The 15,894-nt window shown below is 37.5% G+C and overlaps 2 protein-coding genes across 2 annotated transcripts; both read right to left on the reverse strand.

Annotated features, from left to right (window-relative positions):
• Nucleotides 244–1,155, reverse strand: LOC102186401 (olfactory receptor 4K15-like). The gene has a single exon (XM_013967045.2). The coding sequence runs from the start codon at nucleotides 1,153–1,155 to the stop codon at nucleotides 244–246; it is 912 nt and encodes a 303-aa protein (XP_013822499.2).
• LOC102186483 (olfactory receptor 4F21-like) lies at nucleotides 10,600–11,529 on the reverse strand. The gene has a single exon (XM_005685433.1). It carries the CDS (start codon nucleotides 11,527–11,529, stop codon nucleotides 10,600–10,602), a length of 930 nt encoding a protein of 309 aa, XP_005685490.1.

Raw genomic sequence — 15,894 nt, forward strand, 5'->3', positions numbered from 1 at the left:
TGGGTAAATTTTTATCCTATACAAAGAATTCTTAGGAAACATTTTATTTCCTCCAAATGGTAAGAATTTTAATGTTTCATTTTAATATGTTTTCTTAGTGGAATAAATCACAGCATACATTTGGGAATATTTACAACATATTTCCAGTTCAGTTTATAGGTCAGAACATGTCCAAATTTGGGAGCACACGCTGGAATTGCTGATTACATGGAAGATCTAAAAATCACACCTTGAATCCATGTGCTAATGTATCAGTCTCTTTATGGCATTCTTAATCTCTTTATTTCTCAGTGTATAAATGGCTGGATTCAAGAGAGGTGTGATTACTGTGTAAAATACAGCAAGGAACTTGTCCACCCAAGTGATGCTAGGTGGCCACAGATAGGTGAAGATGCAGGGTCCAAAGAACAGCACCACCACTGTGATGTGGGAAGTACAGGTAGAGAGTGCCTTTGATGCCCCATCCTTGGAGCTAAGACGGATAGTCACCAGGATGTAGGTGTAAGAGATCAGCAAGAGAATGAAGCAAGTTGTAGCCAAGACTGCACTGTCAGCATTTATCAACAGTCTCAGAGTATGAGTATCCATGCAGGCTAGTTTGATCACCAGAGGAATATCACAGAAAAAACTGTCCACTATTCTGGGTCCACAGAAGGGAAGATCTAAAATCATAGCTAGCTGACTTGTGGCATGCACAAAGCCAATGATCCATGATGTCAATACTAGCCAGATGCACTTCTGTCTGTTCATGATGCTGGAGTAATGGAGTGGCTTGCAGATGGCTACATAACGGTCATAGGCCATTGACACAAGCAGTACCATCTCACCCCCTCCAAAGAAATGTACACAGAGGATTTGGCTTATGCAACCCTCAAAGGAGATGGTTTTATTATCCTTTAGGAAGTCTGTGGTCAGTTTAGGAGTGGTCACTGAGGAAAGGCAGAAGTCAACAAATGAGAGATTGGCTAAGAGGAAGTACATTGGGGAATGGAGATGAGAGTCAGTGATGATTAAGAACACAATGAAAAGGTTGCCCAGGATTGTCATCAGGTAGAGTGCAGAAAATGTCAGTAAGAGGAATTTCTGGAGATTCCTGGAATCACAGAGTCCATTAAAAATAAACTCAGATGCCACAGACTGGTTTGCTTCTTCCATTTAGTTCATTTCTAATGTGACCAGAAAAAGAAATGAATTAGGAACTTCTAGAAAGAAGAACCTAAGGTTTAGGTGTAAGAGAGCAGATAAATTATTCTTAGGTGCAGTCTTAGCATTATACTGAGCTCAAAATTGAAAATAACATTTTATGAATTTATGGAAGGACACAATCCTCTGACTAAATAAAGAAGCTGATTAAATGTAGAAGGACAGGTCAAAAACTTTATCCATCAGAAGTACAGTTCTTAGGGGTTATTAGAAACAAATATTCTGATTAAAAATTTTAGTAGTAATGTATTTTATGAACAATTTCTCCAAGGCTTGAATATACCTTTTCTGCAGGGAGAATGTATTGTTCTAAAATCTATTTAGAGGCTTTTTATTTTTCAGAATCTATCTTGGGCAATAATCTGATTTTATACTTCTCATTATAGTATATACTTTTTAGAAACAAAACAATTTCTAAGTTGATATGTATAGCAGATTGAATTAAACCAAGGCCTTCTACATACTCAGGGAGAAACTGTTCATCAAATGACTTCAGAAAAGATGTTTGTGTTCCAAAAGAAACCCTAGATGCTGACTACACTTTTATAGTGCAAAATATTTTCATGCATTTTGATCTCTCCATGACAGGAGATATCCATAATATTACATATTCCTTAGCCTAACTCCACTTATTAATGCACATCGACTGGTCCTTTGCCTTCACTGGCAACACAAATTTCTTATTTCAGAGTAGCCTAAAGGACAGGCCAATTTAAACTACTTTTACTCCTGACTGCCCCTGTGGGGGAAAATATATTAATAAATTATAACTTGATTTGTACTTACACTATTCCTTTGCATAATTTAAATTGACCTCTGTGAACTGTGGACACCTATATTTTCTATTTTCTATAAGCCAGAAAGCAAAGCCTTTATTTCCTTCCTTCTCTCCCTCTCTCTGTCATCTGTCTCTCCCCACGTCCTTCCTTCCTCCTTCTTTATTTCTATTTCCCCTTCTTTAACGTCTCTTCATTTCTCTCTATATATTGTCCTGTTGTTATCTTCAGTCTAGCTACTAATGTTGACTCACTAGCACTTACTATTTACCAGGTAAGCACTTTAGAAACCTGTCTATTTTGTTAGTTATTCCTTCTATAGGACTTCAAACATTTTATATTTCAACTAGCTGTGTACAAAATTGCCTGTATTTTTTTTCACTTGTTGCCAATAGAATATTTTCTCAGTGGTAACAAGAAATGACATCTAAATGTAGATTTCATTTCTTACTGTGAGATTAAGCATCTCTCTCCATCAACACACACCATTTTAAAGGACTATTTGTCTTTCTTTTTGTTTTAACCTCCTACTACTCTTCTGGGCACATTTTTACTTTGGACTTTGCTTTTCTTTCCTCAGAAAAAGTATGACTATATTTTAAAATGAAAATCAGCATATGGATTATGGACTGTCACCATCTCAGTATTGAGTTTAAAATTATTTTACTTTGTTATTTTGGTAAGAACACAACATAAGATCTATGTTATTTTGGTGGGAACACAACATGAGGTCTAATAAACTATGTATGTACATGTGTGCTCAGTTGCTCAATCATGTCGGAGTCTTTGTGACCTCATGGACTATAGCTACTAAGCTCATCAGTCCAGCGCATTTTTCAGACAAAAATACTGGAGTAGGTTTCCAGACGTTGAAACCAGGTCTCTTGCATTTCCTGCATTGGCAGGCAGATTTTATACTGCTGTGCCATCTGGGAAGCCCAAGAAACTATGTACACACATTATTTTAGCAATCGTGTTTCTTGCCCTTTTGTAGATGTGAAATTTGATTTTCCTACCTTAAGTTCGAAAGTTCTAAAACTAGAAAATAAACAGGTTTGTCTGACTCCAAAGCTTCCAGGATAGCTTCCCTACCAAAAATGGTTTCTATAGGAATCTTGAATTTGAGAAGACTAAGGAAAGTAAACAAGAATTCTGAAATAAGATATTTAGTTCTTTAAAGAAGTGACTGAGACACCAGCAAATGTATATAGCCAATAACAATAGGAAAAGAAGTAAAGGTTTACATTAATATAAATTCAGTTTTGTTTGTCTTTAAATCGTAGAGTACTTTGCCCTAATGATATTTGACTGAGGCTTTTTTTCATTTACTACTTTGATCAATGGTAGAGCAAATAAAATATAAAAGGAATTAGAAAATGTTAATATAAGTTGGGGGCTTCCCTAGTAGCTCAGATGTTAAAGAACCTGCCTGCAATGCGGGAGATCTGGGTTGGGAAGTTGGAGAATCTGTGGGAACTGATCTCACTAACTTGGGCCTCTAGGAACTTTTAAGATTGTAGAAAGGCAGTGTTTTTTGTTAGTTTGTGAAAGTGTTGTTAGGAATCCCAAAGTCCCAGGATTGATTGAGAAAACCTATAGTCCTTACTATAGGCACATTAACTAAATAACATCTTTAGAACAGTAAGCTTCATAGATAGGTATGAAAAAATGCTAAAGGGGGGGGCGGACATCAAGTCAGAATAGAGGAGAAACATTGAATGCGAAAGTTCAAAAATCAGGTAGATTGGGATATACTTACCTTATACAGATCACCTCTGAAACCAAATCCTTTTCCTAACTGAGAAGGCTTACTCTAGATTTTTCTTTTAGTCTGAAATGAAATCCAAGTAATTTTCTGCCATTTTGCACAGCGTTGGTGAGAGTGCATCCTCAATGTGGCAAATGTACACTCTAAAGAGTAGCCTCTGAGTTTGGAAACTTTCCATTTCTGTGTTTTAATAAAGCCAAATATTTGAAAAGTCTCTCCCTGTCATGATCCTTGGGGATCCTTAGTCTTCAACTTTCCCTGAGGAAAAGTTGGGCTTTGCATGCATAATAAAATAATGCACCCTTATAAAAGCTAAAGTTAGTTCAGTTAATTACACCTAAAATTGTAAAAGAAGGAAGTTTAACAGATTCAAATATTCTGAATTTAGGAGGATATAACTTCTTTCCTTTTGTTCTGCATCTACCATGTCATGAAGAGAACTAAGATGCCAAAATCTGCCAGTCCCAGCAGAAGTTAGATGACTTAGGTGAATGGGCAGGTGACAGGCAGCTCACCCTCACCTCATCATTTTGCAACTATGCTCATGACTTAGGGGCCTACTTAAACTTCTGCTTTCTGGGACTTGAGAAGAATAGTAGGTCTCAATGTTCTCAATGCTACCTTGAGCAAAGTTCTGAATGTTAATGGTTTGTGTGTTAACCATATTATAAGCATTTCTGTATGTGATGAGAGTGTTACTGAATTTGCAAGACCGTCTGCTTGCACATTGAGGCCCATCAATACTAAACATTAGAATTCCGAAGAGAAAGGTTTATTACAGATTCATACAAAGAGATAGGTGGCTTATGCCCTAAGAACCCCAAAGTTACCAAAAGCTTTCAGCAAGCCCCTTTAAAAACAAAAGGTGAGGGACAGGTGTGGTTAGTTGTTGCAAACTTCTTGGGGTCAGATCCTTTGCCCTTGAGGTCAGCTCATGGTCAGGTAATGATGTTCCTGTAAATTTTCATCTCTACCAGAAGAATGTTATTCTCTGTCCTGACCAGAAAGGGCAAAGTCCTAAGGCACAACCTTCACCCTCCAAGGTCCAGGTCCTGGCTAAGAGGAGGGAGAGCTCAGTTGGCAGCTCCTTCAGGGCCAGGTTCCCACATCCTGCCCAGCTGTCATCCCTAAAGGAGCCAAGCACCCAACCCATCTGGCCCTCAGTCTCCTCAGGCTGCACAAATGGGGAGACCAGGTTTCACAGACTGCAACTTACACAGATTGCTGTGCAAGTTGGAGAGACAGGGATGAGGGTGAGGTTCACTGCTACCTCAAGACTTGGGCCAAGCTAGTGGAGGGTCTGTGAGAAGGCAATGGCAACCCACTCCAGTACTCTTGCCTGGAAAATCCCATGGACAGAGGAGCCTGGTAGGCTGCAGTCCATGGGGTCGCTAGGAGTGGGACAGTACTGAGCGACTTCACTTTCACTTTTCACATTCATGCACTGGAGAAGGAAATGGCAACCCACTCTAGTGTTCTTGCCTGGAGAATCCCAGGGCAGGGGGAGCCTGGTGGGCTGCCATCTCTGGGGTTGCACAGAGTCAAACACGGCTGAAGTGACTTAGCAGTGGAGGGTCTTAATGAGGGCTCTGGAAACCCATGGAATGTACTCCCTAGTCTGTTCCTTGGATCCGCCAGCTCACCTGCTGGCCCAAGGCTGGATAAGTTGGAGGGCCTTCCAGGAGAAGGCCTGAATCTGCCTCTTACTTCACTGTCCAGCTGATGACCACCACACCACTGACCCTTGACTGCATTATTTCCCCAATGGTCCCTCATTGACAGTTAGCTATGGGCAGGGCCCACTGCAGTGCTGACCAATAGCTGAGCAGGACAACTAACAGTGGCTCATAGACAGTTGGTTGCTTGTGGGTGGGGCCACTGAGGCACCCTGCAAGGTCTGAGCAAGACCTGTTGCCTAGTAACAGGTGCAGAGTAAAGAGACACAGCAATGGCTACCTACTAAGGGCTGTGCTCATCCAACTCTGTTACAAGAAGACTGTGGATGCTTTTTAATTTACTACTTTATTAAAGATATACAGATACAGCATTACTTATAAGCGTCAAGCTATTAATGACATATGTTCATGTATATCATTAAGCAGTTATTAAAGTACCACTTCCGGAGAAGGCAATGGCACCCTACTCCAGTACTCTTGCCTGGAAAATCCCATGGACGGAGGAGCCTGGTGGGCTGCAGTCCATGGGGTCACTAAGAGTCAGACATGACTGAACAACTTCACTTTCACTTTTCACGTTCATGCTTTGGAGAAGGAAATGGCAACCCACTCCAGCGTTCTTGCCTGGAGAATCCCAGGGACGGGGGAGCCTGGTGGGCTGCTGTCCATGGGGTCGCACAGAGTCGGACACGACTGAAGCGACTTAGCAGCAGCAGCAGCAAAGTCCCACTTCATCTGTCCCCTCCAAATCTCATCCACTCTCAGAGGTCACAAATATCAGTCTTGTAGTGCATCCTTCTGTTCCTATTCCTATCAATAGTGATAGATGTACATATCAATGAATGCCATTAGAGATATTTTTCTTTATCTTTTTTGGTTGGAAGTTTTGATTTTAAATAAATTAAAAGTCAAAGACCATTTTACTAAATCCCAATTTATTTCCTTTCCCTTATTGTCCCTACCTCTCTCCTCCTTATTTACTGTCTCAATTTCTCCCTCTCAAAGTTTTGTTTATCTCTTTCATTTCTAGATCTCAAAATATTTAAATGAATATATTCGGCTTACCACCCATTTTGTGCCCTGAGGTCTAGAATCCATAACCATTCCAGTTTTTGAGAACACGTAGAGTCAACACTAATTCAGTTGCTTGGGTACTACCACACACATTTTAGGTATCATCTCACTAACTATGATGACATAGAGAGCTGTTTACAAAGGAGAAAACAGGCAAAAGAGGCTAAGTGACGTTCCTAGGTCTTATTAAGTGAAAGACCAATGAGAGTTTTGTAGTTACACGTATATTGGGTAACCATTGCACCATGATACATTACAGTCTCATTTCACATCATATTCTCCTGTGTCTCTTTTACTCAGCCACACACAAAATCGCTGTCTATGAAACTATTGGTTTCTTTTCTGTCTCTGTATTTTCCTTTTTCCAAAATAGCATAAAAATGGAATTGTGCAATTTGTTCTCTTTTGCATTTGGCTTTTCTTACTCTGTACTTGAGATTCATCCATTTGATGCATATATTAGTCATTCATTTTCACTGACAAATAGTATTGCATTGTATGGATTTCCCCAGTTTAGTATATTAAGAGTTGTTTCCAATTTTTCATGATTAAGAGTAAATATTCTTTCATAGATTTATATATTTAACTATTCTATTTCACTTCAGTAAATACCAAATAGTGGGATTTGGGGGTCATCTGGTTAGTTGTTCATTTAATAATGCAACTCTTCCTAAGAATCCTACTTAAAAAGGTGAAATGGCCAGTATCCATATGAAAAAAATATTATATAACTGTATTTATCATTACAACGTGTTTAAAAGTTTTTTCTAATTTAGTCTTTGTTCACTCTCATAGTATGTAAAAAAGTAGTTTTCTGCCTTCAACGTTGCCAGCAGATGGCAAAGTTTGAAAAGTGAGACTGGAATTAGAAAATACTGGAAGTCAAATACTCTAATTTTCTCTTGGGAAGTCAAAAGGATATATTGGATGTTTTCATAGATTATAGTCTACTCACTCCTGGACACTTCAGATGAAAGAGATCCTGCTGCTGCTGCTGCTGCTAAGTCGCTTCAGTCGTGTCCGACTGTGCGACCCGAGACAGCAGCCCACCAGGCTCCCCCATCCCTGGGATCCCCCAGGCAAGAACACTGGAGCGGGTTGCCTGAGTGCTGTGGATTACACCAAACCCCATGCCTGCTTTATTTTCTCAACACTTTCCTTGAAAGGTGTTATGTGATTCACAAATGACAGAGTATTAATAATACCATAAAATTAATTCATGTTAGTAGACAGATAAAGATGACTTCCACACTTCAAAGAATACTGTAGCAATTCATTTTTTAAAGGACAGGATTTTTCAGGTTGGAGAAATAAAGCTTCCAAGAGTTTATATTTTTATCTTCAAATATGAAAGATAGAACTCTCCCTAAAGAAGTGTAAAATATGCGGAAAGCAAAAGAAAAATCAGGCAAAGAGAACCTGACTGTATTTTACATGCCAAGAGCTCCCTTTCAAATTGCATGATCTAGTCTTCATAACAACCCCATTAAAATGGATCTTATGTCGAAAGGTTATGTCTCAGCATGTCTTGCAAGAAGTCACAGGGTTGAGAAATCACATGACTGGGGTGGGCATCTAAGCTCCTCTGATTCCTCCTTCAGTGGTGCCATTCTGATATTGTCAATTCTAAAAGCTTAATTCTGTTTCCATGAAAACCTTAAAAGGTTTTCATAACTTCTGAGGCTTCCCTCTATATTCCTGAAAAAAAATATTAGCAAACAATATCATTGGCAATCAATTCCCAGTTTGGAAATTTCTGGGAATTAACATTTTATATCTCTGTCCAGGATCATCTCCTGTTACAGAATTGTGGACCATGAACTGGGATCAGGCCTTCCTGAATCTCAATATCTAGCTCTTGGACTGTAGAGAAGGCATCCCTTTTGGTGCAGGAAGGACATTTGCTCTAGAGAGTCAAAAAGTTCCAGAACATAGCTGAGAAGAACCCCTTAATGTTTCTGATAACTTGAAAAAACTTCCAGAAAATGCAAGTTAGTACATATGGAAAGTTGATATTGAAATAGTAAGAAAGCTGGTTTAACTGTGAGGGAGGAAGAAAGGCAAGGAGGAGGTTAAGAGATTGTTGTAGAGCATAAGATATATAACATTTGGAAACATAATTATTTGGGATCAGATTCTTCATGGTTAAAACTGATTTAAAGTTCTATTTAGGACCTGAAATACAGTCAGCTTGCAGGAATACAAACAATATATTGTCTCCTTTGAGAAATATTTATGGGACAGTATTACCCTTAATGTGAATTATACTTATGGTGGAGAATAGCTTCCAGAACTCTGTGAGTAGGTAGAACAAGGGGATTTTACATTTCTATGTTTCTCTAAATTGAAAGCATTATCTGATAGCTTACCTTTTGTATCACATTCAGAGTCAAAATTTCAAAGTGAATTTAATTGTAACAATTCTAGTAGGGGAAGTAAAGTAGAATTTTAAAATGTTCTTTGGTTCATTTGAATTTTCTGTAGGTATGATAAAATTCTTTAGCTATAGTCTGTGCAAGCTTATTGTGGTCTATAGCTACAGTTTTTGTATTGAAACTATTTCACTTTCTTTCTTGAAGAAATAAGTTGGCTTTTGTGGGTAGCAGGTGGTGGTCATCTCTAGGGACTGATCTCAAAATCTGGTCATGGCTTGCAGAACCATGCCCATGGCTGAATGGTCCACTTCTAACTCTGTTTATGGGAATTGTAGAAAGCAGAGAAATATTTTATATCACTGATTCTCTGTGCCCAATTACTAGTTTGGGGTCTATTGCAATAAAAACTTTAATTACCACTTATCTAAGTAACAGAGCATTAATGGGAGGCTGCTTTTAAGTTTGCTTTTATTGGAGATAGTTCTTTACTGTCAGTACCAGAAAGCCTATTTCACATCCTCTCTCTTACCCAGATACACAATATTTGCTATAGGATATTCTGGGGATGCCAACAGATTAGTACATCCTCTAATCATGAACAAATACTCCAAATACATTGTCCTTCAGCTGGGAGAATTCTAAGTCATAGAACCTAAAGGTCTCCTGGAGGACCACAATAAGCTTGCACAGTTATGTTAACATATAAGCATCCTTCCCTTTTCAGTATCATTTCTTCATTCCTTCACTGATGCTTCCAAAAATCAGATCCCAAATAAACTACTTTGATTAAATTTTGTCTTTGAGTCTTCTGAGGGAAAGCAGCCTAAGTAACTAAGTAGAGTTACACAAAATATATAACCATTCAATGTGATGGTTCCCGACATTTCCCAAACCAAGCTAATTTACTTACAAATTTTATAAGAAGATAAAGAGATTTTATGATGTTTGTTGTTGTCAAAATAGTCACACTTTCAATCCAAAATGTTATTTAGTAGATAGTCATGCTATTTCAGAGAAGGCGATAACACCCCACTCCAGTACTCTTGCCTGGAAAATCCCATGGGCAGAGGAGCCTGGTAGGCTGCAGTCCATGGGGTTGTTAAGAGATGAACATGACTGAGCGACTTCACTTTCACTTTCATGCATTGGAGAAGGAAATGGAAACCTACTCCAGTGTTCTTGCCTGGAGAATCCCAGGGACAGGGGAGCCTGGTGGGCTGCCATCTATGGGGTCGCACAGAGTCGGATATGACTGAAGCGACTTGGCAGCAGCAGCAGCAGCAGCATGTTATTTTAAAAATGATAAAATAATTACCTTATGTGGGAGATGGATATTTTCCATGGTAGCAAATGTAATGAATAAATACCACACAGATGTAGCAGAATTTTGTTCAGTGAGGTAGATGATACATCCAGTTTCATCTATTTTAGGTCTTAGGTACCTGAGTAGAGGTGGCACTAGTGGTAAATAACCTGCCTGCCAGTGCAGACGTAAGAGATACGTGTTCCATTCCTGAGTCAGGAAGATCCCCTGGAGGAGGGCATGGCAACCCCTTCCAATATTCTTGCCTGGAGAATCTTCATGGACAGAGGAGCCTGGAGGCCTACAGTCCATAGTGTTGCAGAGTCAGACACGACTGGAACAACTTAGCTTGACTTGCTTGCCTGAGTAGATAAGTCGAAAAGACAGATGGATTATAGTCTTCAAGCTCCAAAGTCATATCTGATCAGCAAAATTTGACATGTCTTTTGATCAATCTTTTTATGGCTACCTTTATCTCTTTGTTCCGTAATGTATATATAATGGGATTTAAGACAGGGGTGAGAGCGAAGTCAGCAATGAAGAGGTATTTATCAATTGATGATCTGGGGAAAGGCCAAACATATAGAAACATGCATGGAGTGAAAAAAAGAACCACCACAGTGATGTGAGCTGACAAAGTGACAAATGCCTTGGATAAGTCTCCTGAAGAACGTTTCCAGACAGTGACCAAAATGAAGATGTAGGAGAGGATTAGCAGGAAGAAGGTGCCCATGCTCATGAAGCCACTGTTGGCAGCAACAATAAACTCAAATTTCACTCCATCTGTGCATGCAAGTTTTATGATCCTGGGAAAGTCACAATAAAAGCTGTCTACTTTGTTAGGACCACAAAAGGGCAAGTTTATGATGAAAGCAAATTGAGACATAGCATGAATCACCCCAATTACCCAGCCAGTGATTACAAATGAAACACATATTTTAGAGTTCATGATGTTCAAATAGTATAGAGGCTTGCAGATTGCTGTGTATCTGTCAAATGCCATGGCTATGAGTAACACCATCTCCACTCCTCCCATTATGTGGATGAAGCATATTTGTACCATACAACCTTGGAAAGAAATTATCTTGTATTCATTTAAGAGGTCTGTAATCATCTTGGGGACTGTGGTAGAAGCAACCCCCACATCAATGAAGGACAAGTTTGCTAATAAGAAGTACATAGGAGAATGTAAATGATAATCAAAAATTACTAAAAGCAAAATGAAGAGATTTCCCAGGATGATCCCTAAATAAATCAAGGAGAATACCAATGTGAGAAAAACTTTCATTTCATAAGAACCAGAGAGTCCAAGCAACACAAACTCAGAAACCACAGAATCATTTGGTCTATCCATTGACTTGGGCAGAAGAGCTGATTACCAAATCACCTGGGGATAGAAAATGAAAAGTCATAATTAATAGTACAAAAGTAGACTTCTTATTCATCCTACTCATTTGTACTTTAATAAATCACTTAACTAGAAAAAAAGAATATGGAAACATTATAAGAAGAATCATTACATCAAAATTTATGAAAATTTGAATGAAAGTAAGTGTGGTTACTTCTCTTCTTATTCCATTTTCAGATGTATAAAATTTTTTTTGCTTCTCAAGTTTTGGACATTTTCCGTGATCATCTACCTAGGTGTGCTCTCACGTGAATAAATTTAGTCATTTCTGTCACTTTTATATCAATGTTCTCACACAAAATTGCAAAGTACCCTTAGCTGAATTTATTTCACTGGTTAAATAGGAATCTTCAGATTGAAATTGTTTAATGTGTGTTACCTTGCTTCAACTGTGTGTGTGTGTTTTGTTTTTTTCTTTTTGGCACAATTTATCAAGGAAGTAAGGTGTCCAGATAGTTATTTTTCATATTTGATTCATGAAACATTATCATAGTGCATATAGACCTCTATAATTCAATAAAAACATTAATTACAAAATACCTATTAGTAGAAAATGTTAAACAAATTAACAGATGACATTTATCAATATATCCTCTATACAAAGCTTTGTACTAAGCTCTTTATCTCATTTAAACCTCATAGAATTCCATATAGAAATGCAGTTTTATTAGACTAATTTTATTAATGAAGTCTGCAGTGGACCAAGTGTCAGAGCCAGGACTTTTATCCAGAGCTATAGGATAACCATGGAAGTATGCACTTCAAGGCTAAAACCTTCCCTAGATCTTCCCCATCATTCATTGTCATTGTCGTTGCTCAGTTGCTAAATCATGTCTGACTCTTTGCAGCCTGCCAGGCTTCTCTGTTCATGGAATTTTCCAGGTAAGAATACCAGAATCATTTCCATTCCTTTCTCCAGGGGATCTTCCTGACCTAGAGATGGAATTCACATCTTCTGTGTCTCCTGCATTGGCAGGTGAATTCTCTACCACTGAACAACCTGGGATGCCCCAAGGATCCATCAATTAAACTTAATTAAAATTTCTGTTTCCTTCTACCTACTAACGTAGTTCACAACTTAAAAAATATCAGATCAAATCTCTAATCTAGTGTCCCTTTCTAATTATTCTTTCCCTAACTCGTCTTTGGTTCTTTTCTTCATCAGTAAGTCAAAACAACTCAGTTTCCAAGATTCCTTATCTATAGAAAAACCCCTGGAATATGAATGCATTGTCTGTTAATCAATTTTCAGTCACCATTTTCCTTGATCTCCTTGCAGGATGCGATACTGTTTATCACAAACTTGTTTATGTAACTCCCTCTACTGTTGGCTTCTTGGCTTTTATAAAGCTAGCCCTCTTGCCATTTATTGCCAACAGAAATTCCATTTGCTTAAGTAGTGGACTGAAGTCTAAATTTTAGAACAGAATAGCCCTATCCCAAATTGTGAGCATGATACATGATTTTTCTAAACTAGTCACTATATTTTTCTAAACCAATTACTGTGGCCATGAATTAGACTAAGATGGCACACGTGACCTAGAAACTGTTCAATGAATATAAATAAATGGGTGTTTGGAGGGCTTTCTTTCCCCAATGAAATGACAAATGTTCATGCAGAAAAAGTCCTTATGGTCCATTTTTTCCCCTCTGCATTTAACTCAAAGGACATGACTAAAGATGCAGCAACTGCAAAGTTCTAAAGCCTGTAAAATGCAAATAATATAGTAAAAATTTAGGGAGAATCTGGCAACCAAAGGGCATATTGAATCACTTAAAGCCAGCAACAGTCTCCTTTCAGATTTATTTTTGTAATGTGATAGAAATAAATTCCAAGTTGTTTGATCCTCTATAAATCAGGTTTTCTGTTAATTTGTTGAACACAATCACGCTGTGTCCATGACAGTCCTCCCATAATTATTCACTTAATTTTCTGATTTCTCTATGTCTCTCACTAACTCAGTGATCACTTCTCCTCTGCTCATTCTTAATTTCTGGTGTGACTCAAAGTTTTTTAATAAGCATTTTTTAATTCAATATCAGTTTACTCATTTTAACAAGTACCTGTATTTTGAATTCTGAGTCTGTAGCTTCAATTGTACTCCAGAGTAATTTATCCGAAACTGTATATACAAATGAAAGCCACACCTCCATCTTTGAGTTGACATGTCAAAACTGAATTAATAATGTTGTCGTCTACTCCAACACCTTTATAATATTGTTACTGTTCTTCCAGGTGCCTCATTGAAATGCCTGTGTATCACTCTCCTCTGTCCTTTAATTTCCATCTCCATTTGCATAATTTTTATTCTCAAATATTTTTAAATTCAATGAATTTTTAAATTCATTTCTGTTGTCATTTTTCCTTTTGTTTCTAGTCTACACATTTTCCCATCTTGATATTTGAAAAGGCTACTGAATGATCTCTTTGATTCATTGTCCCCAAGACTATCTCTTTCTATAGTCTATTTTCAGAGCTCATTTATCTAGAGATCAAGTATTATCACATAGATTTTCTACTTAAAGCTTTTGGTGAGACTATCAAGAAAAAAAATTATTGATCCCACAACATAACACCTAAGGCCCTGAGAGATGATAAAAATTTTATTTGAGAGTATTTTTATTGAAATTTTAGGAAAGTGAATGCACTACTTACTGAATAAATTTTAAAATTGATTTACATAAAAACTCAGTAAATTAGGAAGAATTAATTATTTTGAACAAACTGCTTTTAATATAATTTTTAAACCAACAGTCAGCATAGGCATGAAACATTAAAATCAGGAACACAAAGAAGAAAGGCTGCAATAATGTTTCATGTACCATAGATGAGATTAAATCAAATAATGCTATTGAAAGAAAAGTATCAAAATTACAATTATTTGCAAGTTACACAATTATCCATCTCAAAAACCTAAGACAATTGAATAGAAACTATTAAATGTAGTAAAATATTTGAATAAAAGTGATGCTAATAACTTGATAAAATATGATAACAGAAGACATCATTTATGAGGGAAACAAATAAGCAATTTATGCATTTTACTGAGAAACAAATCATTCTGGAATATTTGAAGCCTTGACTCAAATGGAAGCTAAAAATAATGCTAACTTATAAAAAGACTCAAAATTATAAAAATATCAATTATCACTAAATTATACTGAGCAATAACTGCAGTGCTCATTAAAAGTTCACTGGAAATCTGGAACATAACAAAGTGCACCAAACTCCATTTAAAAAGCCCAGGGAAATGTTGAAGAGGGAACAGAATTGGAGTTAGAGGAGAAAAAAGAATGCTATCTGGAAAATATATTGGAACATATTATAAACCTCTACTAATTAAATGATGATCAGTTTGAGTAAAATTGAACACATAAATAAACAAAACACAGTTAAGAATGATATACAAATTAGGGAATTTAGTATAAAGGAAGAGGACATTACAATTATATAGGAGAATAAAAGTTTACTCAATAAATTCAGAGTACTCAGTGGTTGTTAAACATGTAGCTCAACATTGGAAATGTAAAAGTGTATTTTACTATATATCTTACATAAAAGTAAGTTGTGAATGAAGAATTTAAATGTAAGGCTTAAACACAATAGCAAAAGGATTACACTTTAATAAAATATGTCATAGTAAATTTTTAAACTTGAAGTTGAAGAAATTTTTATGTTTCCTAAAAATTCAGAAAGCAGATTCCAATTTTGTACTTTTTTTCCTCAACAGAATAAATAAACTTGTTGCTATGGGATTCAGAAAGCAGTATGTTTTATTCTCAGCTGTTGGGAATGTGAAGTGGTATAAGCAATCTAGAGGGCAATGGAGTAATAGGGTAAAAAATGTATATATTTGTACTGTGACTCAGTAATCCTATGTCTTTGAATGAATTGAAATAAATGAACAAATGGGCTTCCCAGGTGATGCTAGTGGTAAAGAACCTGCCTGCCAACGCAGGAGGGTGTAAGAGATGGGTTCAATCCCTTGGTCAGGAAGATCCCCTGGAGGAGAGCATGGCAACCCATTTCAGTATTGTTACATGGAGAATAACATGCTCAGAGGATCCTAGCAGCTATAGTCCAAGGGTCGCAAAGTCGCACAAGACTGAAGCGACTTAGCATCAGTTCAGTTCAGTTCAGTCGCTCAGTTGTGTCCGACTCTTTGTGACCCCATGAATCGCAGCATGCCAGGCCTCCCTGTTCATCACCAACTCCCAGAGTTCACTCAGATGTCCATAGAGTCGGTGATGCCATCCAGCCATCTCATCCTCTGTCGACCCTTCTCCTCCTGCCCCCAATCCCTCCCAGCA

This window comes from Capra hircus, chromosome 10 (assembly GCF_001704415.2).
Source record: "Capra hircus breed San Clemente chromosome 10, ASM170441v1, whole genome shotgun sequence".
Classification (NCBI taxonomy): Eukaryota; Metazoa; Chordata; class Mammalia; order Artiodactyla; family Bovidae; genus Capra; species Capra hircus.

Coding starts and splice junctions, on each gene's coding strand:
- LOC102186401 (XM_013967045.2), bottom strand. CDS start 1,155: ATGGAAGAAGCAAACCAGTCTGTGGCATCTGAGTTTATTTTTAATGGA.
- LOC102186483 (XM_005685433.1), bottom strand. CDS start 11,529: ATGGATAGACCAAATGATTCTGTGGTTTCTGAGTTTGTGTTGCTTGGA.